General features: G+C 39.2%; 3 protein-coding genes across 7 annotated transcripts; 1 reads left to right on the top strand and 2 right to left on the bottom strand.

Annotated features, from left to right (window-relative positions):
* Nucleotides 1-67: 67 nt before the first annotated feature.
* ari-2 (E3 ubiquitin-protein ligase ari-2) lies at nt 68-5,956 on the bottom strand. 3 transcript variants are annotated; one of them, XM_089080298.1, is made up of 7 exons: nt 5,794-5,956; nt 4,454-4,967; nt 4,119-4,350; nt 3,920-4,037; nt 3,613-3,837; nt 3,317-3,529; nt 68-3,242 (listed from the first exon to the last, which is right to left on the bottom strand). In XM_089080298.1, the coding sequence occupies exons 1-7, from the start codon at nt 5,803-5,805 to the stop codon at nt 3,087-3,089; spliced, it is 1,470 nt and encodes a 489-aa protein (XP_088936424.1). In that variant the 5' UTR covers nt 5,806-5,956; the 3' UTR covers nt 68-3,086. The 3 variants fall into 3 exon arrangements, with proteins under 3 accessions (XP_088936424.1, XP_011638006.2, XP_088936425.1); XM_011639704.2 differs by lacking the exon at nt 5,794-5,956 and adding an exon at nt 5,047-5,759; XM_089080299.1 differs by lacking the exon at nt 5,794-5,956 and adding an exon at nt 5,304-5,758.
* A 306-nt stretch (nt 5,957-6,262) lies between these two features.
* Nucleotides 6,263-20,404, top strand: LOC105427790 (band 4.1-like protein 4). Of its 3 annotated transcripts, none has more exons than XM_011639701.3 (16): nt 6,263-7,337; nt 9,908-10,115; nt 13,230-13,334; nt 13,544-13,683; nt 14,410-14,507; nt 15,357-15,477; nt 15,887-15,974; nt 16,047-16,163; nt 16,365-16,868; nt 17,082-17,296; nt 17,635-17,713; nt 17,789-17,874; nt 18,098-18,253; nt 19,078-19,348; nt 19,827-19,933; nt 20,183-20,404. In XM_011639701.3, the coding sequence occupies exons 2-16, from the start codon at nt 10,002-10,004 to the stop codon at nt 20,223-20,225; spliced, it is 2,244 nt and encodes a 747-aa protein (XP_011638003.1). In that variant the 5' UTR covers nt 6,263-7,337; nt 9,908-10,001; the 3' UTR covers nt 20,226-20,404. The 3 variants fall into 3 exon arrangements, with proteins under 3 accessions (XP_011638003.1, XP_011638004.1, XP_088936422.1); XM_011639702.3 differs by having other exon boundaries at nt 9,908-10,073; XM_089080296.1 differs by lacking the exon at nt 6,263-7,337 and adding an exon at nt 10,420-10,474 and having other exon boundaries at nt 9,918-10,115.
* On the bottom strand, nt 19,997-21,502 carry Srp9 (signal recognition particle 9). Its single transcript, XM_011639703.3, has 3 exons — nt 21,237-21,502; nt 20,653-20,721; nt 19,997-20,515 (listed from the first exon to the last, which is right to left on the bottom strand). The coding sequence occupies exons 1-3, from the start codon at nt 21,306-21,308 to the stop codon at nt 20,420-20,422; spliced, it is 237 nt and encodes a 78-aa protein (XP_011638005.1). The 5' UTR covers nt 21,309-21,502; the 3' UTR covers nt 19,997-20,419.
* Nucleotides 21,503-22,004: the final 502 nt, after the last annotated feature.

The raw sequence follows: 22,004 nt of genomic DNA on the forward strand, positions 1-22,004 counted from the left end.
CTTGACAGAAAATTTTTATATAATTAGCATATATTTTTCGTAAGGTATAAAGGATTAAATATAAATATTTATGCTAACATATTCTTTATTCAGTAAGATTCGGTCACCCTTGGCGTATAATCAAATTCGATCTCATAAAAACGCAATGAATACAATTACAATAAAATTTTTGAATAAAAAAAACATAAAAGCTGCATTATCTATATTTATACATACATATATATACACACACACACACACATATAAATATGTATATATATATGTATGTACATACATATAATCAATTTTTACAAGTACTTTAATATCCTTATGTGGTACTAGTTACTTCCCACATTGCACATTCGAAAAATTCTACATCTAAGGAGGGACAAGGAAATCGAGAGATTTGCAAGGAGATTTGAGAGGATTTATCAGAAATTTGCACAGCTATAATCAAATACACAAAGGAAATTATCCAATCGCATTTTACGTGTATTCTTATAAGAAATGCGGATATTAGAAATGCGAATAATTTTCTTAATACATATAGTTATGCAGCTATGCAAATTTGTCTGAATAAACCCTTACCGCTCGCGCTCGATTCTCTTTCGATTTTTCGAGACTTGTCATACTACATTATATATTATCCTTATATTAAAAACTTTTCATTTCTTTTTTTCGAGACTTTTTTCGACATTACAGTTATTACACCATACTTCAAAGAACTTTGAAATTTGGACTTTCAGCTCCAGATATCTATGTCCCTCCTCCCGCTTATAGCGCGGTAAAAGTCACAATAGTACATTGTGAATCTTTCTTTTCTTTTTAAATAGCTTAGAAAATATGTAAGTTCAGTTATGGCTAGATGTGTTGCGGATATCTTTGATCGTTGCATGTATTCTTTAAAATCTAGTGTAATAGAAAACATGTTGCATTCCTCTTTCTATCCTTCGACGTACACATTTAACTTTGCTTAATATATACACGGCGGGGTGGTACCCTCATCTCTTGGCACCGGAGTACTTAAATTAGGCTATCGTTTCATCCGTTTTTTTTTCTTCTTTTAATCGGTCACTGGGCGTGAACATATCTTAAACATTAGCAATACTTTTCGAATAAGGTTGCGGAGAAAGGATTGCAAATAGTAGCGAAGATGTACAGTCCTCTGATATACTTCGTGCCTCTTTATACTGTCTTCTATCGAACTGTGCGATTAACGTCAGTAGAAATGTATACGTACTTCGGTGAATACATAATGAGAAAAGGAAAAGGACATTCCGCAGTAGCGCGCTTTTGAAAAATACTCTTAGACTTAGAAAGAAATATATGTTTTAGTATCAGATTTTCGATAAATCAGTCGTAGATAAGATTAATACTTTCCTCGTCAATTTCGTCTATATAAAGAAAGTGTACAAGATGTTCCGTAAGTCGAGATCAATCATTCGGGAGATAAATGGAGATCCAAAAACAAAAAAAAAGTTGATATAGATCCAAAAATGCGTTGTTTTCGAGTTATCGCTATTTTTACATTGAAATTTGAAATTGCTTTGCTTTCGAATTTTATCAAAATTGAAAGAAGATATGGTCTTTATAAATTTTATAACGTAATTAAAGTCAAATAAAAATTGCAAGTTGCTTTAGCACTATTCAGAATGTGCAGTAAAATCCTGATCTCTGTCAAGAAATGCTAAGCAGGCTCTCAGTGAGAAATCGATAATGGAATCGATATTAAATCGACATCGATTTGACATCAATTCCATCATCATTTCTCGCTAGACTATATATGTAGTGCATCTTAATGCTAGCCATTTTATTTAATTTTAATTATGTTATAAAACTCATGAAGACCGTTTTTTTTTCTTTCAATTCTGAAAGTAAAGCAATTTTAACATAAAAACAATGATAATCGTTCGAAAACAACGCATTTTCAGATCTTCATACCAACTTTTTTTCTTATTTTTGGATTTCCAATGATTGCTCCTCAACCTCCACTTTTGAAACACTATATATATATAACATTCTTTGAATTTAAGTAGATTTAGTCTTTCTCACCACATAAGACAAATTATCCTAACAATTATTTCGGTGAAATCTGAATGAACTCATCTTTTCAATTTGAAATTAATACTAATATACATAACATTGTTACTCTGTGTCATATCAGATTCGAATAACGATATAAAGGACATGGCTTTGCTAAATTATTAATGATAATACTTAAACAAAATCACATCCTTATAGTCTTTACAGTCGCATCTCACAATATTATGAAACAAAAATATTCTCACTCTTAAAACTGAGTTCTGATTATATAATTATATAATTATTCTTAATCATAATACCACGTTCTCTAATCCACATTCTATGTGAGATAATTTCGTAGCAAACAATTCCACACAAATACAAATTTGTATATAACTTATACTTTTGTGTGTGTATATATATATACACACAAAATATATACACACACACACACACACATATATATATATATACACATATATATATATATACATATACATATATATATATATATATACACATATACATATACATACATATATATATATATATACACATATACATATATATATATATATATACATTATATATATATATATATATATATATATATATATATACATAACAAGGTGTTTCCACTATATCACTTGTTAACAGATTGTTGCAGTCATTCGGAAAAAAAATTCTAATAAAAATTCTATTAAAATGTCGAGACTACAATATAATTTTAAACAATACTCATTTAAAAGTCTCAACATTTTAATTAGAATCTTTTGTCTCTGAATGATCCCGATAAGCTGCCATTAATCGGACATCCTGTATGTATATTACTTAAATATAATATATATATTACTGTGTATTATATAATTATATAATTTTATTATATATAATTATACACATACACGTATATATAATTACATATATACATATACGTATATACTTTTATATATATATATATATATATATATATATATATATATATATATATCACACTTTTCAAATTATACTTAAAAAAGAAAAGATTACAATCATATTTTAAATCAAATCTTGTAAATTGCGACTGAAAATGAAATTATAGCATTTAATTATACTTCAAGGAAATCTTTCAATAAAGTAACGCGACGCTTTTCTGCAATGTCCATTTGATTCTCTAGATCTCCTCGATCCGTTGTTTCCGCTCGTTCAATCTTCCACGAGAGATTCTCTATTTCCGCCTCTAATTGAGCTTGCTGATATTCAAACTATTAGTAGAAGAGTTCATCAATTATTTATTATCACACATTTTGTGGACGTTACCATTAATGCGAGATCTTACCAGTTCTTTGCGTGGGCCGGATTCCATATAATAGGCGTATGGGTAAGTGTATTGCAAAGTGTAACGACAACGCGCTAAGAGCGACGCCGCCTCAAATAGATGTTGCCAGTCTATCCATGTACCACTTGCATTCATCACTTTATTGTTAATTCTCATCTTAATTCCTTCTAATGTTTGCTCTTCCAACTTTAACGATTTACTATGATTCTCCCACTAAAAAAATAGGATGTAATTGGAAAGCATAAGAGATGGAGCTGAGTTTTAATTCGAATACATTATCATAAATTCAAACTTACTCGTTCGTAATAATGAAGATACTTTTTGAGAGCTTCTCTGGCTTGCGCATGAACACTCTCATGTGCGATGTTCGGATTCTCCTTGTAACGCGAACATTCATAATACTCACTACCGTGTGCTTTCCAATCTCCAAGGCACATCCAACAAAAATCATGTTTACAATTGTAACATTGCATATGATTGCAACCACCGTTTTTCTCTATGCAAATATGACATTTTGGACACTGAAAAGATTTTACAATATATTGAGCATTTTTGTCCTATAACACTTTACAAACTAATCTTTGAACAAACTGGATAACTTACATCTTTGGTATGAGCACTAATGTAATTTGCCGTTTCAGAATCATCCGCACATTTCGTCAGCCATTTTTTAATTGTACTGCAATCGGTAGGTGCATGGTAATCCATACCACATCGGAAGCTGGAATTATGATGACAGTGTTTTTATGCAATGTAAAATATTCAAAAATAATATAATATTTATATATATGCAATTATTTACCAGAATACAGTTTTACATGATGAACACATGACTCTTTTTGCTCGTTGTTCCTTCGAGCGCAAAACTATTTGGCAATTTGGACCAGGACAAAATCGCAATTGTGGATGAGATTTAACATAATCACAGAAGGCAAACTGTTGATACCTCTCTCTCATGTTAGGCTTAGTAAGTAGGGAAAGAACAAAATCCTCTGGAGCTAAGACATCGCAATCTTGTGCCATACAGCTTATACCTATGTAAGATTAAGGATAATGAGCAATAAATTTTTTACTTCAGCAAACATAAAGCAAATGGGATCACAGTAGTATCTACTGCTCAGTAGCCATGTTACTTACCAGTAGATATACCTTGAGTTATTTGTACTTCAAAATGCATACACCAGCAGTCTTTGCAAAACGAATGTCCACATGTAAGCGTGGAGAATCTATCTGCGGGAAAAACCAGAACACAAACCGAACACAGACCACCTCGCTGACTCTTCGTTCCTGGCACTTGTTCCAGGGTAGGTTTAATCTTTGAATTAATCAATAAACTGGAAGCATTGATACGATACTTTGTGACGATATCCTGTGACGCCCAGTTGTGCGCATGTAACAACACTTTGGCTAGGGATGGCGTAACGTGAAGACTATTACTTAATAGCTCTACGCTCTCATTCAGAAGTCGTTCCACTTCCTCGACTCGCAAGCAGTCGTACACTGCATACTCCGGATCTCTCCTGTTTTGTTCGGGATCTACATCATTATCTATGTCGCCACCCCAAGGTTGGACATTGTAATAGTCCTCATAGCCCGGATCCCCGCAATCTGAATCCGAGCAATCCATCTCGCTGTCATTCTCGCTCGACATCTGCATAGAAAATAATTTGCGTTTAAATTCACGAGCTGCGAGAAGCCTGCAAAACGCTACATCGCTGCTAAACACACACTGTGACACGATGACGAATGTCAGACGTCGATGGAAGCACCGTTCGGCATAACCTTTACTACCGTGCAAGTATTACGGATGAGGAGAAATGAAGGATTTGGACAAGCTCGACAGGACATTAGAGAGAGTGAATTATCTAGCACAAAAGTCGCGCGTCGAAGCATTCGCAAGCGGAATTCTCGGCAGGAGGACAATCCTGACGCGTCGCGACGAACGCATTTCCAACATGCGTCTCGGGGAGGACTCTCGCGGATTTACCATTTGTGCTTTTTTTTCACAACCCGTCCGTCTGGAAGTAGATCCTCGAGCTTTTTCTCTCTCTCCCTCTCTCTTTCGGTTGCACCGTCTCGACAAACGGCAATGCCGTCGCGTGGATGCGCAACGTAAGGGTTGTGACGCGAGCGAACGGACCGTTCTCTCTCGGGGAGTCGCAAGCCGCGACCCACCTTCCCTGTAGCGCTGCGCCCGCCCGATTATCAAGAGAGATACATTTATGTGCTCGTTTCCGCGTGCGAGGGTGCGAGCTAACCCGTGTGCGGCTGTCGAGGGGATCCTCGCGAACGATTATATATCCAATCGGCCGAAGTAACTATCGTAGCCAGCGGACGCACGAGCACGCGAGAGCGCATCGCGTCTCCGTCGCTCCCTCTCACATTCTCTCTCTCTCTCTCTCTCTCTTTCCTTTCCTCTCTCTCTCTTCCTCTCTTCTCACTTACACGAGACGCGCGTGTGTACCGTGTATACATACATGTATGTACATACAGATGACCCTCGTTTAACTGCAAGCAGATAAGAACGTCAAAGTCACCTGACGCGAAAGTCAGCTGAGAGCGATTGCACGTACGACGGTACGCGATGTCCGACTGTCCTCTTTGGCGCGTTACATCTTCGTCTTTCGGGAGTAAATGTTTTATACAGGGGAGGGATATCGGAGAGGCCAGAAGGAGAGAGAGAAAGAGGGAGAAAACGGATCGCTCTGGAAGCGATTAATGACGTCACAGCTCTGCCTTGGGTTAATTCCCAGTATAACGTGATTCCTAGTACAGCTCGTTTCTACGAAGTGCTTAGGCAAATGCGATTAATTCATCTGTGATAAGCCGCATTGACGCGAGCGCTCGAGCGTGCAAGATATCCCTGGAGACATCTACTGTTTGCTAATCGATTACTCAACGAACTCATTCGTCGAAACGTACAACTTTTGGAGAGAAAAAAGATCATTTTCTCCTAAAAAAAAAAAAATCTTTTAAGTAGAAAACAAATTTTTTTCGCTTTCTTATTTCAATGCGTATTTTCATTTCCTGGAATGAAAGAAAAAATTTATCACAGAAACGCCCTTCAATTGAGATCAATTGGGAAATGTGAAGTTCATGAATGTAACGCAAATTAAAACTCGTCAATCATTCTCAAATCATTAGCAACATACATCATTAGCGATTATCGATTGACGATGATCTTCGGTACATACAATGTCCATTATCCGCGGATAATTCCGCGGAACAGTTTTTTACGGCCGCGTTCAGATGGAGGCACCAAGAAGATTCGTTATCTTATCCGTCCGTTCCTCTTTGTCTCCTTCCCCTTCTTTTTCCCTCCTTACCTCGCCTCACGACGAGGCGCCTATCCTCATCGCCATTGGCCGCCTCGCCCTTCCTCGCCCTCCTTGCCGCACCGCCCTCCGCCTCCCCGCGCCCTCGCCTCCCATCTGCGCCGCCTTCTCTTGCGCGCCGCGCCGCGCCGCACAACTTGAAAACTCTCGCGTCTATCGCCGCGACGCGATGCGCTCGGTTGGAATCCGCTGGATTGTCAATTGCGAGTTTCCCTCCGCCGCGAACGTTACGATCGGCGCGAGTGCGCGTCCCGGCCTACGTACGAGCGTCCGGCGCCGCGCCCCGTCGAGACGCGCGATCGGCGATCGCCGATAAAAAAAAAAAGGAGAATATCCACGATCATGCCCCGGTCGCGCGACGGAGAACGACGACCCGCTCGACTCCGTGCCGAACGCCTCGTACGTGCGCGCACCGAGTGAAACGTAAGTGTTTATAAGGGAAGACGCACTCTTTCTTCTTCTTTCTCTCTCCCCTGCCTCTCCTTCTCTTGTCTTCTCTTCGCGTTCTCGCCGGTCGGCGCGTCGCACGCCGAAGAAAATTTCAACGAGACGTGAGAGGCTCACGTCTGCGTGGTTCTTGGTACCGGAAGTGCCACAAGTGTCGGAAGTGTCGAAAAGTGCCGGAAGCGCCGAGCGATTCCACACCGAGGCCAGACGGGGAATTCGGAACGTAAATCATAGCGGAGGTGCGTATTTGAATCTCCTGGATGTACCCCTTTGGGATTTTTTTTATTTTCCTGCTTTTATGTTACATGACGCTTCAACCGCGTCATTGCTTTTACTTTATCTGTGAGTTGTATGCTCGTGTGCGTACGAATGAGATAAGCGAAAAAAACATTGTCTCTTCGTCTATCGGCGATAAATAGAAATACCTTTAAATTGTTTCTCGTAACAATCGAACAGTTGCAATTGTATAAACAATTGAAATACATACAGGTGAACATGAATTTTGTTGAAAAGTCTTGAAATTTTATAAATCACAAAAATGTAACGTAACGTCCTTTATTTATGTAGGGAGAATAGTTTGCGAATTTCAAATCTCACAAAGAGGATACATTTATTACCAAGCCTGTTGTATATTTATCGAATCTGATGGAGATGATGTTAATAACGAAAAATGAAGTATAACCGAATAGTACAAATTATATATTATTTCTTTATTGTAATTATATATATGATGTCTGTGTAATTTGAAATTTTTTTCGCAAAATCCGTCTGTGAGATTACTAACTCATTGATTATTTGGTTGATATATTTGTGACAATATAGAAAAGATCATTTGTTGATTTGTTGTTGTATTATCTCATGTAACTTTTTCTCAAATTACGAAACCGGAAGTACATGATTCTTTTCCAGTGAAAATTATGTTTGTTACGCTTGGTGCAAATCAATGGGCTAATTAGGCAACATCATCGGAATGCCATCCGTGAAAGAAAAGAAAGAAAAAAGTCGCTTAACTGTATTTTTGATCATCGCAAGCATTCCGCTGGGACATGGAAAATAATGATCCCGGCTGTCGTGTAAATTTCTATGCAAATATATCGATCGTTAGACCGGCAGTCAACGTACTTGTGGATACTTGAGTAGAAGTTAAAAGGATCGAGAGAAGAAAGAGGAAAAGCAAAAGAAGAAAGGAAAAGAGAGACGACCTCGACCCGTCGTGTCGATATTTACGTGAATAATTCTATAAATTCTATCGGGTAACAGTATCGATATTACATGGCGAATTCTTTTTTTTTTTTTTTTATTTATTTATTTTGTTTGCAAAGTCCATCATGTCGGATCACGCCGAATGCCGAACGTTTCCTTTCTTCTTCCTCTTCGTTCTCATTAAAAGGACGTGGCGACGTCGACTCCGTTAATCGTCGAATCGGGCTACGGTTCATCAGTTTCTATTATCTCTCGTATATCACGGTGCAATTGCGAGAGATTCTGGATTCGAAACCTGTTCCATTCCACGCGACTACGCGAAGCTCGTCCGCTCGTCTCCTCCCCGAGTTCAATGGCATTCGCCACACTTGGGCCACATTGTACACGGGCATTTTTCTCGACAACGAGCGACAACGCGTATATACGCGAGGACAAAAGGTGTACTTGAATCCCCGCTGTCTCGTCGGTGACGCCACGTGTCTCGCGTGCTACGACGGTGCCGCGAATGTCGAATGATTCGCGTACGAACGACTTCGAAAGGACTCCGCGTAGTCGGGAGTTGGCTCCTCTCACAGTCAGAGGGAATCGCTTAGTATGTTCGGGTAAAATTTTTTTTTTATTTAAATAAGTATGTACAGATCGAAGATACATATTTAAACATTACAGATATTTCTCGGTCAAGGGATCTTTGCAGCCTAATAGTCTCTTCTTTGTACAAATCCAAGAACTTTCGCCTTTGCCGAGAACTACGCGCCTATTATTTTTACACTCTTGAAACATAGCGGCGCAAAACCAGAATCATATCTCTTCTCCTTGCTAAATCGACAATTAATTTAATAATACCGTTATATGATTGATTAAAAAGACCCTTAGATATTTATTATAGAAAATATCACTCCGGTTAAAATAGGTGATTTATCTTATATTTTTTTCCAAGGTTTCTCGCATTGCGAACACGCGTCAGAACCATCCGGTATATTACCGCTGATGCGACGGCCTATGTTCATTGCAGATCGTTCCATTCAAGCGGTAACTATAAAGTATAACGGTAAACAGCGAACACCGCCTGTCCGATCGCGTCGCTACTTATGACAGTTTGATATTCCCTGACTGTCGTCGAATAGCATCCGCGTGGAAAATCACGAGATCTCAAACGCGAATTCTCTGGGAGAGCATTAGTTTGGAAATATTTTCACGTCTCTACTTACGATTCTATCGATCTCTCTTTTCCTCTCTCGAACCGTCTATTGTAGAAAGTATCTCGGTTGTCAATAAGAAAGAAAGAGGAGCGGAATTAACAACATGACTTGCGCGCTCATCAGTCTCATCTTTTTTAAATATTTATCCATTGAATATTGTGCTACATCTGTATTGACTTGTGATTTGTTTTTTAGCTGAACTCTGTATGCTGCTTGTATTTAAAATGAAATAGATTATTTAAATAGAATATATATATATATATATATATATATATATATATATATTGACAAAAGTGAGAGATAGAAAGTTTTAGTGCACTCCAGTGCAAGAACAGAAAACAAATCTGTAGTTTGTAGTTCAATTCGAAGCGTGATGGTGACGATAAGGAATACGTTTTTGCTTTCAGAATGAACGCGAACAGAACTGCGTCGAGCGGATAAACGTGTACGCGGGCGAGGCAGGCAGGATAATACAAGGTTGACCGAGATAGAAGGAAAGCGATGGTGGTGGAGTGGTTGTGTCCTGGACTCAGGCCGACCAGGAGCAACAGGCCTCGTCTTCTGCACTGCAAGGTGATACTCCTGGATGAGCACGAATTGCTGCAGGACGTCTTGGTAAATTAAGCTTCAGGATGTTCTTCTACTCCGACTACCTTCGAGCTGATTTTTCTTTAAGTTTATGTGTCCGTTTTTGGCCGTTTTTTTACTCGCTTTATCTCGAATTCTACGGGGATTCTCTAGGGAGAACGGCTACCACTCGTAATAAGGAACCCCCGAGTGCGTTTGCCGTTCACGAATCGTCGTACGGGAAAAGAGAGGTATGCGGCGGTAACCCTACCGTACCATCCTGCCTACCCTAGTAATTCGTGCGCGTAGCACAAGTTGTAATTTAGTGAATTAATAGCATTTTCTTCCCCAGTTCGTTTCTGGACGGTTGTTTCGTTGCCCCGGACTACTCGTGCCCGGCGGCTACGGTGGGTTATGGCTGACTGTTGGCGGCTCCGCACGAGAGGAGGCGCGTACATATCTCAGGGGGGTACCCGGAATTCTTTCGGTCTTCTCTGTTATTAGACGATATGCCAAAATTGGCGGTGGGCCACCGTGGGCACGACGGTGGTAACGCCGTACCTCCTCCGCATCGCCGACGGCCGTGCCGCACACTAATTCTCGCGTCTTTTCAACCTATCTCGATTCCCCCTTTTCCCCCTTCCTCTCTTTCCTTTTTTTTTTCCCTCTCGGAATCGCTCTCTCTTTCTCCCGCGCGTTACGTTCTCTTTCTCTCCGTTTCTCTCTCTCTCTCTCTCTCTCTCTCTCTCTCTCTCTCTCTCTTTCTTTCTTTCTTCCTCCTTTCCCCTCGCCGCTTCCCTTTCACCGTCTAACTCATTTTGTCGATTAACATTCCGGGCCTGTATAAGCACGAATTCTTCATTGTGTGTACCGCGTCTACGTGTAACGTCCGTAAGTTCGAACGCAAACCGAAATTCAGTCGAGCGCGTTAAAAACGAGCAAGATTGTGTTCTCCAAAGAAGGATATCGTCAGGCTGACTCGCGAGGAGTATCAAAATATTCTCCTCTGAACGAACACACGTTCAGTAAAATGACTCTGCGTAATGTTCGCTGGTGAAGAAGAAGGACGTCTCGAGGACGATAAATCCCGGCTATGTCTCCAGTTCGATTCCAAGAAACATCGAAATGAACGCACTGGAAGCGATGATCTAATCGCCGATATCCCAGTAATCGAACGGCGTGTAGTAATAGTAAGAAAAGAGTCGATCGTAAATTGCCTCGGATGCAATCGGGAGAGGTGCGAAAAGGGAGGAAGGGGGAGGAGGGAACGATCACCGATAACTAAGTGCGATACTCACATAGGCGATATCGCGCGCTATTGCTGCACCGGTATCCAAATCCGTATCTTTCCGGTTTTACACCGCCGGTCGTGAAACCAGTCTTCCAGGTAATTGCGGCATAATAGCGCGAAAGAATGACCATGCGTCAAGATAGCGCGACCGGATAAACATGTAACTCTTTTCCTTTTTTCTTCTTCCAGCAGTGGGATCAGATATACCCCTAGCGTCGGCCGATCGTCGCGGTAGCAATTTCAATGGAATTAGCATAAGGCAATCGAGTTCTGCGTACAGCGGGAAGTACAGTTCCCGATGAGAATTTTTACTCGAGATCTCCGTCCGACGGCGTGTATCCTCGAACATTTCTTTAGTTTCGTCAACGCGTGGGACACGCAACAACAATCCCGTCCCCTGTTCTTCGGATATCCAACTGAACGAAACTCGCGGGATATCAATTCTGCGATAATCAGGGCTATCAGAGGGGAGGGAACAAAGAGAGGACCAAAAACCGAACCGCGCTCGTTGGGAATTCCTCGGATTCCCGCAACGTTATCGTCTCGCACCGCCCGTGGATCACCTTCTCCTCTTCTTCGACGTCCAATTACACAAATGGCGCTTAGTGTCTGCCGCGGGCGGTATAACATCTCCCTCTTTTTTCCCCTCTTCTCGTCCCGGCCGAGTTGGTACACTTTTCATTGACGTTACCGTACCTAGTCACGATACCCGGAGGCAAAAACAAAATCTCCCGCACACAAAGCGACGACGTTGGCCGGTTGCCGTCACTGTTCATTCTTCTCCTTCTTCGCTTCATATCTCTGCCAAGGATATGACTCCCATTTTCGCGATGACACGTACTCCCGTCTCATATTCCCGCTCGCGGAAACGGACACTTTCCGCTTTTCTTTATATCCGGGATACTTTTGCATCACCGATCACAATGAAGGAAATTGTCGATCGTTTGGCGAAGAGCCTTTCCATTCCGAACGATTTATCGCGAAGCGATCTTTCTCGGAGCTGTTCTTCATCGGGACCAGTCAATCCACGTTACGGTGTTTCGATTCCCACAACTCTAGGCGGGAAGGACTAGAATGCCTAAATAAATGTTTAAATTACACCGTGCATGAAAAATGAAAGAATATTCACCAGGATAACCGATGGAAGGAAAGAGAAAAAGAAAGAGAGAAAGAAAGAAAGAAGGTAAGAGATGAGAAAAAAAGAAGGAGAAGAAGGATCGTTCGGAACACGCAAGTTGGAGATGATTACCCATCTCCTGAACCTATACTCGACTCTTCTAAGCCTTAGGCGAAAGAAAAAGGGCGAGGTCTTTCGTCTTCCTCTCCTCCTTCTTCCGCTTCTTCCACCGCGTTCTCGTCCCCGCGGTTTCTCGCTGTATTCTTAAACGTCTGCCACTTTCATTACGCCGGCGTATTTTGCGTTTCCTTTCGTTTATCGACTCGTCCGGTCTAATCTTTATCGGTCGCTTCCTCGGCTGCGCGCGCGTGAAAAAAAATAATGGAAAGATGTATTCACGCGTCAGATTTTATATATTCTCTTCCGCGCCATCGTACATCGGCGTGGCGCGTAAATCACGGAACAAAATGGGAAGATAATAACGCGCGCGCGAGTAAAATCTAACGATGAAAAACACATCCACTGAGAGATCCCGTTCGTTTTCCTCGAGGGGAAACAAATGAAAGAACGTCACGGTTCGCAACGCCAGTGGGAAACCGTCCTCCTGATTTCAATCTCACCTGATTTAACCGGCGTGCAACGCGTACTTCTCGCGATTGTACCAAATCAAGAAATTAATAATTTATTTTATACGTACATGCGCGTTTACAAGTGCCGACATTGGCGTATCGTAAGTAACATGAACGTTTTCCAGAGCTCGAACCTGGGTCAGGAATTGTTGGATAGAGTATTCAAGCATCTCAACTTGCTGGAAACCTCCTATTTCGGATTACGCTATCTCGATCACGGGAATCAAACGGTAGGATACAGTCCATATAATCTACAATCTCATAGCAAATTACTCTTGATTTTCTAAGTAATTATAAGTAACATAATTTAAAGTCAAGATCGAGCGTGAAGAGATCGAGATTGGAAGCTTTTCGTTGCGTTAAAATGTGTTGATCTTGATGCTAAAATAATTATCCTGCTGAAAAACGTAATTGGCAACGGTGGCAACACGTGTTTTAGCAATGGCTCGACCAAAGCAAAAAGCTCGGCAAGCAGCTGAAGATCCATAAGGCAGATCCTGGATCGGATGTTCACACTCTCTACTTCGGTGTCAAATTCTACGCGGCAGATCCGTGCAAACTCATCGAAGAAATTACCAGGTACATCTCCAGAGATCTTCACGTGTACTTCTATTTGAATAACTCTTTTAAAAATCTCTTTCAATGTATGCTGTATGTATCACGTGATAGCAAGTTCGTATTCGGTTCAAGATCGACGGGTGAATTTTTTCTTTTTTTTAAATAACTTGTGTATAATCGTCCTGGAAAATTTTGTTTTAGCTTTTCGCGATAATAACGCGATATATTTTGAGAATCCTCAGACGCAACGTCGATGAGGATATCGAAAAATCCCCGGCGAGAATCGTTCCAGCGCGCACACGATATGCGGATAATACGGATGATTTTTATTCGGTGTCACGCTCCCGTGCAAACGATCCTTTCACGCTCGGCGTCTTGAAATTCTAGGAAATTCCAGGGACATCACGGTACATCGCGGACGCATGAGAATTCCACGTGCGTCGAATTTCTTCAGACGCTTCTTCTTACGTACAACATGCATACACGCGTACGCACGCGTGCCTCGCGTCAGCGTTTCTCTCGCGACGCGTTTTATCCGTTCGTGCGCCCGCGCTTCCACCAATCCATACTTGATTCCTGCATTCTGCGGCGCGCGCGACGAAACCTGTAGAAAGATTACTTGCTTCAACGCGTTTTGATACGTTTAGCCTTCGTTTTGTATTTTAAAGTTGTTATTACGACGAATGAAGAGAGAGAAAAGGAAAGAAATGGAAAATCAATAGCATGATTTCTGACTTGTATTTACAGGTATCAGTTCTTCCTGCAAATAAAGCAAGACATTCTACAAGGAAGACTGCCCGTATCCTTCGATCTAGCTGCAGAATTAGGAGCCTACGTTGTTCAGTGTAAGATGTGTTGTTTTTTTATGTAAGAGTTAATAATCAATGATATATATTCAACAATAAAAAGGAAAGGCCATAGTTTTTGCCGCTTAATAATCTTTTTATATATAAATTCAAAGGTAAGAGGATTATATTAAGCACCAAAGATTCTGCTTTCTCGAGTATTGCAGGTATTCTTTTCTATTCTTATATAAGACGCTTATTTATTATTTCAACTCATATATATGTATTTGGATGAATTTATCTTAAGAAGAAAAATGGATAAAGCATGAAAGTCGCACGGAAGAGATACGCGCGTTCACAAAAAAACGCAGTGAATATGAAAATTTACATATATATAGCAAGACGCAGCTAAACGCGAGCAAACAGAACGCGACGCCGGTGGTCCACTGGTTAGTTATCTGTTGGCGAGATTCAAAGTCGTACAGATAGAAAAAGGGAAGGCAAACTGAAATGTACCGTGTTTGCATCTCATCGCCATCAAAAGAGACGAAATGAATATCTCTTCTTCCCATTCAACGATAATATACATATATACAGCGAGAAACAGAAAAGAGCAAGTGCGCAAAAGAGAAAGGCGAAATGGGGAAACAGAGTGAGATAAAAAATGCATTTCTTTTTTCGCAATATTATCGCAACCATTACAGCGCAATGAAATTCTGCATTTGACAATTTCGCGGTTATTTACTTTATACAGCGATATCTCAAGCGGCTACGATTTGATTTTTTTAGATCTAAAATCTTTTATACGAACGTAGACAGAATTTGAATCAATGCATTAATTTTCTCTATACACGCGATGTAATCAACTTTTTTCAATTCTGTTCGAATAACGCATTTTCGTCCTTTCAGCGGAGCTTGGGGATTATGATCCTAGACGACACTCACCCGGATACGTCACTGAATTTCGATTCCTCGCTAACCAAACCACGGAACTGGAAAACCGCATAGTAGAGATTCACAAAACTCTTATGTATGTCAATCATGATGTTTAGTATTCAAATAGCGTTCATTGAAACTCCGACGCATTTACAATGTGATATTTTTACATTATAGACAAGCGAGATTCCTGAAACCATAACTTACATAGTTTCTTCTTTATTTAGTTACATTACATAACATTACTCTTTAGTTCTAACATTTAAATCCTTATGAGAAGGAATATCAGAAAATCGAATCATGCAACTAAAATTCTGAGAACACATATTTTTATTTTAAAGGGGTTAATATTAATTAGTATTTTTATCGAAAAACTCGCAAACAGATTTCATATAATAAAATTTCATAAAATAAAGATATAAGATATAAGATTTCATAAAAAATATATTAAATTTTTTTTAAATTTAATTTTTGAACAATTCCGTATTTACGATTTTTTTCAGAGGACAGTTACCTTCAGCAGCGGAATTAAATTATCTGGACAAGGTGAAGTGGCTGGAAATGTATGGAGTAGATTTGCATCCCGTGCTGGTACGTAAGTGTATTATTGTCGACACGATTAACATCGCTCGCGTTAATCTCGTAAAATCGTACAATTTTCAGGGTGAGGATAGTGTGGAATATTTTTTGGGTTTAACACCGAGCGGAATAATATTGCTACGCAACAAAACCAAAGTGGGGAATTATTACTGGCCACGAATTAACAAGATTTACCATAAGGTATAATTTCTGTAATATTAGCTAGTTAGACACGTTGTTTCTCTCTTTTTTTTAAATGCTCAATTCTTGAATTTATTCTGCTTTTATAACAAGACAATGAAATGTTTATATAAGAATATAATACGGTATTGTGCGTTGATTTCTTTTCTTATCTCACGATATACTGAACGATATACTGAAACGAATTACATCGACTTCCAGGGCAGATACTTCATGCTGAGAGTAAGCGAAAAAAATTCCGAGGAGAGAACGCACGGCTTCGAGACGCCATCGAAAGGAGCCTGTCGTCACCTTTGGAAATGTTGCTTGGAGCATCAAGCTTTTTTCCGACTGATGGCGACCGGTCCGCCGCCTCTCAGTCCATACTCTCGTTTTCATTCGTACAGTCCTCCATCCACTTTGGAGAAGCACGCAGCTATTAGACGAAATCCACCATCATTCCAAAGGACACCCAGTCGTAGAGCGCAAAGACGGGTCGTCGAAGGACAAGAGATGGTTGGTTCGTTCGTCGAGACTCCCGTCACCGTGATCTCGAATCCAGGCAACAATTCATCCAGCGGCAATATATTGTGCAATACGCAACGGCAGGTAAACTCTTCGAGTCCGAGAAGCACGAGAAGCGCGCCGTGGACGCAAAGTCAGCCCCGCGGTCTCTACACCTCGTCTAGTCCTCGCTCTGTTCGCTCCGCGGGAACGGCGCCGGCAGTTAGTTGATATATCATGTTTGTGTTCCAATGGTTATGCTTGATCCGTCGCAAAGTTGATTGCAATTGTTGTTGATTAATTGTTGTTCGCTCACACAAGCATCATACATACGCGTGACATGTGAAAGAGTTAATTTTGTTGACAGGTCGAGCATGTCCGCATTACAAAATTTCCGCATTTGAATTGTTTATTAAATGCTGTTTGTTGACATAGCTCTTAAGTAGACTTCAACGTCGAAGCAGCTCAGTGGAGAGCCAAAGTTCGGGAGATAGTCATAGTCGCAGCGGTCATCGTAGGCGAAGTCACAGTCATAGTCATCGTCGACATAGTAGGCATTCCGATTGTGAGTCTGAGTTGTCGAGGAGTTCGGATACGAGATCTGGTCACCGCAAACATCGTCGAAAACATAGGAACTCTCGCTCCTCCAGGTACTTTTATGTATTAATTTTACGTTACGCTACGTTCGCTCTCATCGCGATAATATCTTGTTCTCATGATTGTTTCATAAATAAAGTACCTTCATAATAAATTCAAATCGCGAATCCTTATGAGTATTAATGTATAATTAAAACAGTTTAATGATAATGAGTCTCGTTCCCATCAACGATGAGGTTCATTGGCCTTTGTTAGCATCATCATTATTATTTTGCATATATTTTTACATAATAAACAGATTTTTTTCTTTTGTTATAATTTTTCATACGTGTCATAAGATGAAATTAATCTGATAAATATTAATTCAATTTAATGATTTTATTTCTCGCAGTAAACACGAGTTGGTAGATTCGGAACCGCAATGGAGAGAGGCGCAGAAACGGAAAGGGGAAGGTGTACAGAAAGCCATCGTAAGTATCGTTATTGGATCGGCATTGGTATACAAGTGATTGATTTATAATATTTGACTAGCTGATATTCCGTAGGTAAGTCATACAGAGCCTCGAAGAAGACACAGAAGCAGACATCGAAGTCCTTCTCAAAAGCAGCCGTTACCGGATGAACTTCGAAAGTACATATTGTATATCTGAAATTCTATGAGCGTTATAGCGTCGCGTTTCAAGAAACTCGCAACAGACTTCCAATAACTGCGAAGACCAATATTTTTTTTTTAATATGAATTACAAATTCGTTGAAAATTTCTATTTTCATTAATTTATTCTTACTCTCATAAATATCATTCATCGATACGTTTTGTAAATAATATTAAAACTATATATAACGTGTTTTTTCAGACATTTGGAATTTGGCCTAGTCGATACTAGTGGGATGAGCGAGCAGCAACGTCGAGAGATATCCTACACGGTAGTACAGTCGCAGTCTGTACAGCAATCTCCCTTACAGTCTACAAATTCTCGATTGGACGATACAGACTCATCGTCCCTGCCTAGGTACGATGATCTCAAGACGGCCTGCAATCTTCACAACCATCCTCCGCAATTGGAGGATGAAACGGGATCAGTAGTCATTGTTTAATTATTCTCCCCCCCCCCTCCCCTTTTACTCCCTACCGATCTCCCGTGCATGTATTTTTTTTATTTATTTCGAGCATGTCGATATTATCTACTTTAAGCATGCCACTCCGTATTATTTATTTGAAGCATGACGAGCCCTTAATAAATAAGTGAAATTAACTGCTTGTCGCACCTGTTTATTTTTACATCCTAGCTGTGGCACTCACTCGCTTCTGGCTGTGTTCCGTGAAATTTCAAAAAGGCGATGCGTGCCGATTGCCTTCGTACTGGGGTCGTATTTATTTTCGTGTGTTTTATTTTCTTATGCATTATGTATATTATACGGTATGCGCCATGTACTTGTGTAATAAATATTGGTATCTGGGAGAACGGATGATATCAACGTTCGAGACTCGAAACACCTCATGTTCCGTGTCTTTCTTACGACATTCCTCGTATATCCCATTCGATTTCCCACACGTATATTTTTTTTGCAGTCTATTTTTTATTAAATTACGTTCCAAAATGCGCCACAACACAAGTCCACAAAAAAGCGAATGCATTAACGAAGTCTAGGATCGAATTTTTGTTAAATTTTGAGAACATCGTGTGCATTGTGAAAGTACAGCCAATGTTATGTGTATATTAACTGTTTATATTAAAACAAAACCCCCCCAAAAAAAAGAAACGCATCGATCTGAGTCGAGTACAGTGGTCGCTAAAATGACTGAGGTGCTAGACTGTCAAGGATTCCCTTTCAGAACTGTTGGATCCGTTGGCAAAAGAGAGAGAAGACTCATACGGCATTATCGTGATGGGAGTTATAACTTGCTGTCGGCAACGTCCAATCGAATCGAGGCAAAGTCTCCCGAGGCTCGAAACGAATATAGCACAAGGAGGGACTTTTATTATACTCGTAACAATCGAGTGTCAATAGGCAATAACGCGGACAGTGGACTCGGGGAAAGCACGCCGCAGGATTTTTCAAGCTGCTGCTCAAGTTCTGCGGACAGCAATAAACCTATTCATGTAGTACGTATCCTAGTCTGCTCGCATTTTATTATTAATATTACTTTGCTTATGTCTGTTTTGAGACAAGCGATATTTGAACAACAATCGAGCACATTTTACTTTATAATCTTATTTTACAAGTATGACGAGTAAACAATTTATGAATTTATTACGTATATAATTCGCGCTTACTTGTAAAAAAAAATTTAATATCACACGTACACACACATTTTCATAGAAAAACAAATATTTCTTTAGATTCATATAGATAGATATGGCTAAGGTTTCTTACTCGTTACAAGTTTCGGCTTTCGATTACGTTAAAAGTTTATAAGATCTCAGCGTTTAATATCGCGCATATCTTTTCTAGCGACACACGATTCTCGTATATGCATGCTAACAATTACATGCGTAGCTTCATTTTATGATGTAATAACATAATGCGGAATGATACTGTTCTCTAAATAGTAGATTAGTAAAACGGTTTTGTTTGGTATAGACACAATTGCAATTAGGGGGAGAGGTACATTATGAATTACCTTCAAATCAAGAAATCTACCCTCCTGTCGATACCACTCTGGATGCTGTTCTCCAACCCATTATATCGTAAGTGCTTGTTTTTGTCGCTTTGTGCTTTCCCTCTTACTTGAGTATTAAATCAGATCTTGATTCGATTCGTACCTGGCTTTATTAATATCTAATACATTAATGCACATACTCAATGACATACTTTGGACATAGATATCAAAAAAGTCAATATATTATAAATGTTGAAAAATGTTATTCTCTAATATTACACTTTCGCTTATATAATATCTCTTGTTTAATTTACATGTATGTATTTGATTGTTTCAGAACATTAACGAGGAGGCAACGGAGCCACCCGAAACAATCGTAAAATTTTAATACAAAATAAAACAATTGTATATTCACATGTTAAGATGATGTTCATACTTTAAGCGAAAATTAATATTTGTGAATCACGCAATTGTTAGATCAATGTGAAATAGAAGAGAACCTTGTTAAATAAAAGTACCATATTGTAGTCTTCACAATGAACATATTCTTGCATACGAATCTTGTTTAATTTGTTTAACTGTCTTTTGATGCCATGTGTCTCATGAGATTACCTATAAATTTTTCCATTTTCTTTAAATCTTGAGCTATTTCTGTTCTATATTGGAGGCACTGTAAACAATTTTCATTATTACTATTTCTTATTGTATCCTTAAAAACAGAAATTCGTATGGCAGAATGCATAAATAGCTCATGTCCTTCAAATATGATAAGATTCATTCATAAGATATATGTTTAAAATTGCTTACCCGTCGATTGTCTGTTAGTTTTAAACATAAAACTCCTTTACTATGACAATACTTCATCGTATACCGAGTCTGAAACAAGACAAAAAGAGATATTAATGCATAATACAATTATTCAATGATATTATATTTGTAATGACTTAATTTATAGTATTATATGCCAAATACTATTATATTATTAATATTCCTCAATGCATTTTTTGGCTATTTTATCATAATACTGTCACTATACGCGAGCAATCTACATTAAACTTTCTAAAAGAAATATATATGTCTTGTACATCATGCATCAAATATTTCAAATTCAAGATAAATATTATTAGTTAAAATTTATAGAAACAAATATTTCATTTATATTCTTATTAATTCTTAGTTAGCAATTATGAGATGCACTGATAATTCATTACAACTTCAACAACGGGCTGAGTGCAAAACATCAAAGTATAAGTGAGTTTTTTCAGTATGCGCTGCCATAATTTCAAGTTACATGTACAAAAAATCTGCATTGGGAAATCCTCGTATTGCAAAGTATCAAAAATATAAAGGTACTAAGGCCTCCAAAGACAACAAAATTTGATAAAACATACGTTCATTGGATCTTGGAGATATAACCTCTCAGCACCCCTTTCGAATTCCTCCCACGAACTGAGATATGTCATCGTTATAACCGATGGGATAAACGCACAGTTTATTCACGTTAAAAATTACGTAAAGATCACCAAACAATCTTAAGCGACTCTAAACAGTCTCAGACAGTCTCAGTCTCAGAACACAAGAAATAAACACTTGCAAGATCATTACCGAATGTCAGATTGTCACGTGGAAGTGCCGGAGTATTTTTCGATGGACCGAGATGACCGCTTTCAGGTTACTCTCTGAAGAGTTTTGGAACGCAGCGCGATATTGCAAGTAAAGGAGCGAATCGATCGATTGCAATCGGGAATGCAGTTGCCATTTCGAAACTCTCGGTTATGATTCGAGACACTGCTCAAGATTTCTGAATCCAAGATTTCAATCTTCTTTCTTTCTTCTTTTAATCGAGAAAATATAAAGCACTATGCTTTCAATCACGGGCGTATCCATGGCGGAGGTTATTATTTACAAAACCTAATATTTTTCTCATTCAAAATCAGAAATGAGGAGCTCCAAAATATTCATAAAGATAATTCATTAACATAAAAAATTGCTATTTATGTGTTAACAAAATTGATAAAACTTTACCCCTCCCTCTCTCCGAAAAAATCCTGGATCTATGCTTTCAATTATCCCAGGAACAGGTTGGCCCCACTTCCTTGGGAGCTGAAAAGTGCATATCTTAAGTGTATAACTTCACGAATATAAGCAATCGAGAGTAA

Source organism: Pogonomyrmex barbatus, unplaced genomic scaffold (genome assembly GCF_055798465.1).
Source record: "Pogonomyrmex barbatus isolate J1 unplaced genomic scaffold, ASM5579846v1 scaffold3, whole genome shotgun sequence".
NCBI classification, from domain to species: domain Eukaryota; kingdom Metazoa; phylum Arthropoda; class Insecta; order Hymenoptera; family Formicidae; genus Pogonomyrmex; species Pogonomyrmex barbatus.

Excerpts from the sequence above, each read along its gene's own strand:
- ari-2 (XM_089080298.1), bottom strand. Across the intron at positions 4,351-4,453 it reads AACTCAAGGTATATCTACTG|GTATAAGCTGTATGGCACAA; the intron begins GTAAGTAACATG and ends AATCTTACATAG. Across the intron at positions 4,038-4,118 it reads TCATGTAAAACTGTATTCTG|CTTCCGATGTGGTATGGATT; the intron begins GTAAATAATTGC and ends TCATAATTCCAG.
- LOC105427790 (XM_011639701.3), top strand. The coding sequence starts at position 10,002 with ATGGTGGTGGAGTGGTTGTGTCCTGGACTCAGGCCGACCAGGAGCAAC. Across the intron at positions 15,975-16,046 it reads TAGATTTGCATCCCGTGCTG|GGTGAGGATAGTGTGGAATA; the intron begins GTACGTAAGTGT and ends TACAATTTTCAG. Across the intron at positions 17,297-17,634 it reads AGGAACTCTCGCTCCTCCAG|TAAACACGAGTTGGTAGATT; the intron begins GTACTTTTATGT and ends TATTTCTCGCAG.
- Srp9 (XM_011639703.3), bottom strand. The coding sequence starts at position 21,308 with ATGACATATCTCAGTTCGTGGGAGGAATTCGAAAGGGGTGCTGAGAGG. Across the intron at positions 20,722-21,236 it reads ATCTCCAAGATCCAATGAAC|ACTCGGTATACGATGAAGTA; the intron begins GTATGTTTTATC and ends GTCTTGTTTCAG. Across the intron at positions 20,516-20,652 it reads AACTAACAGACAATCGACGG|TGCCTCCAATATAGAACAGA; the intron begins GTAAGCAATTTT and ends AATTGTTTACAG.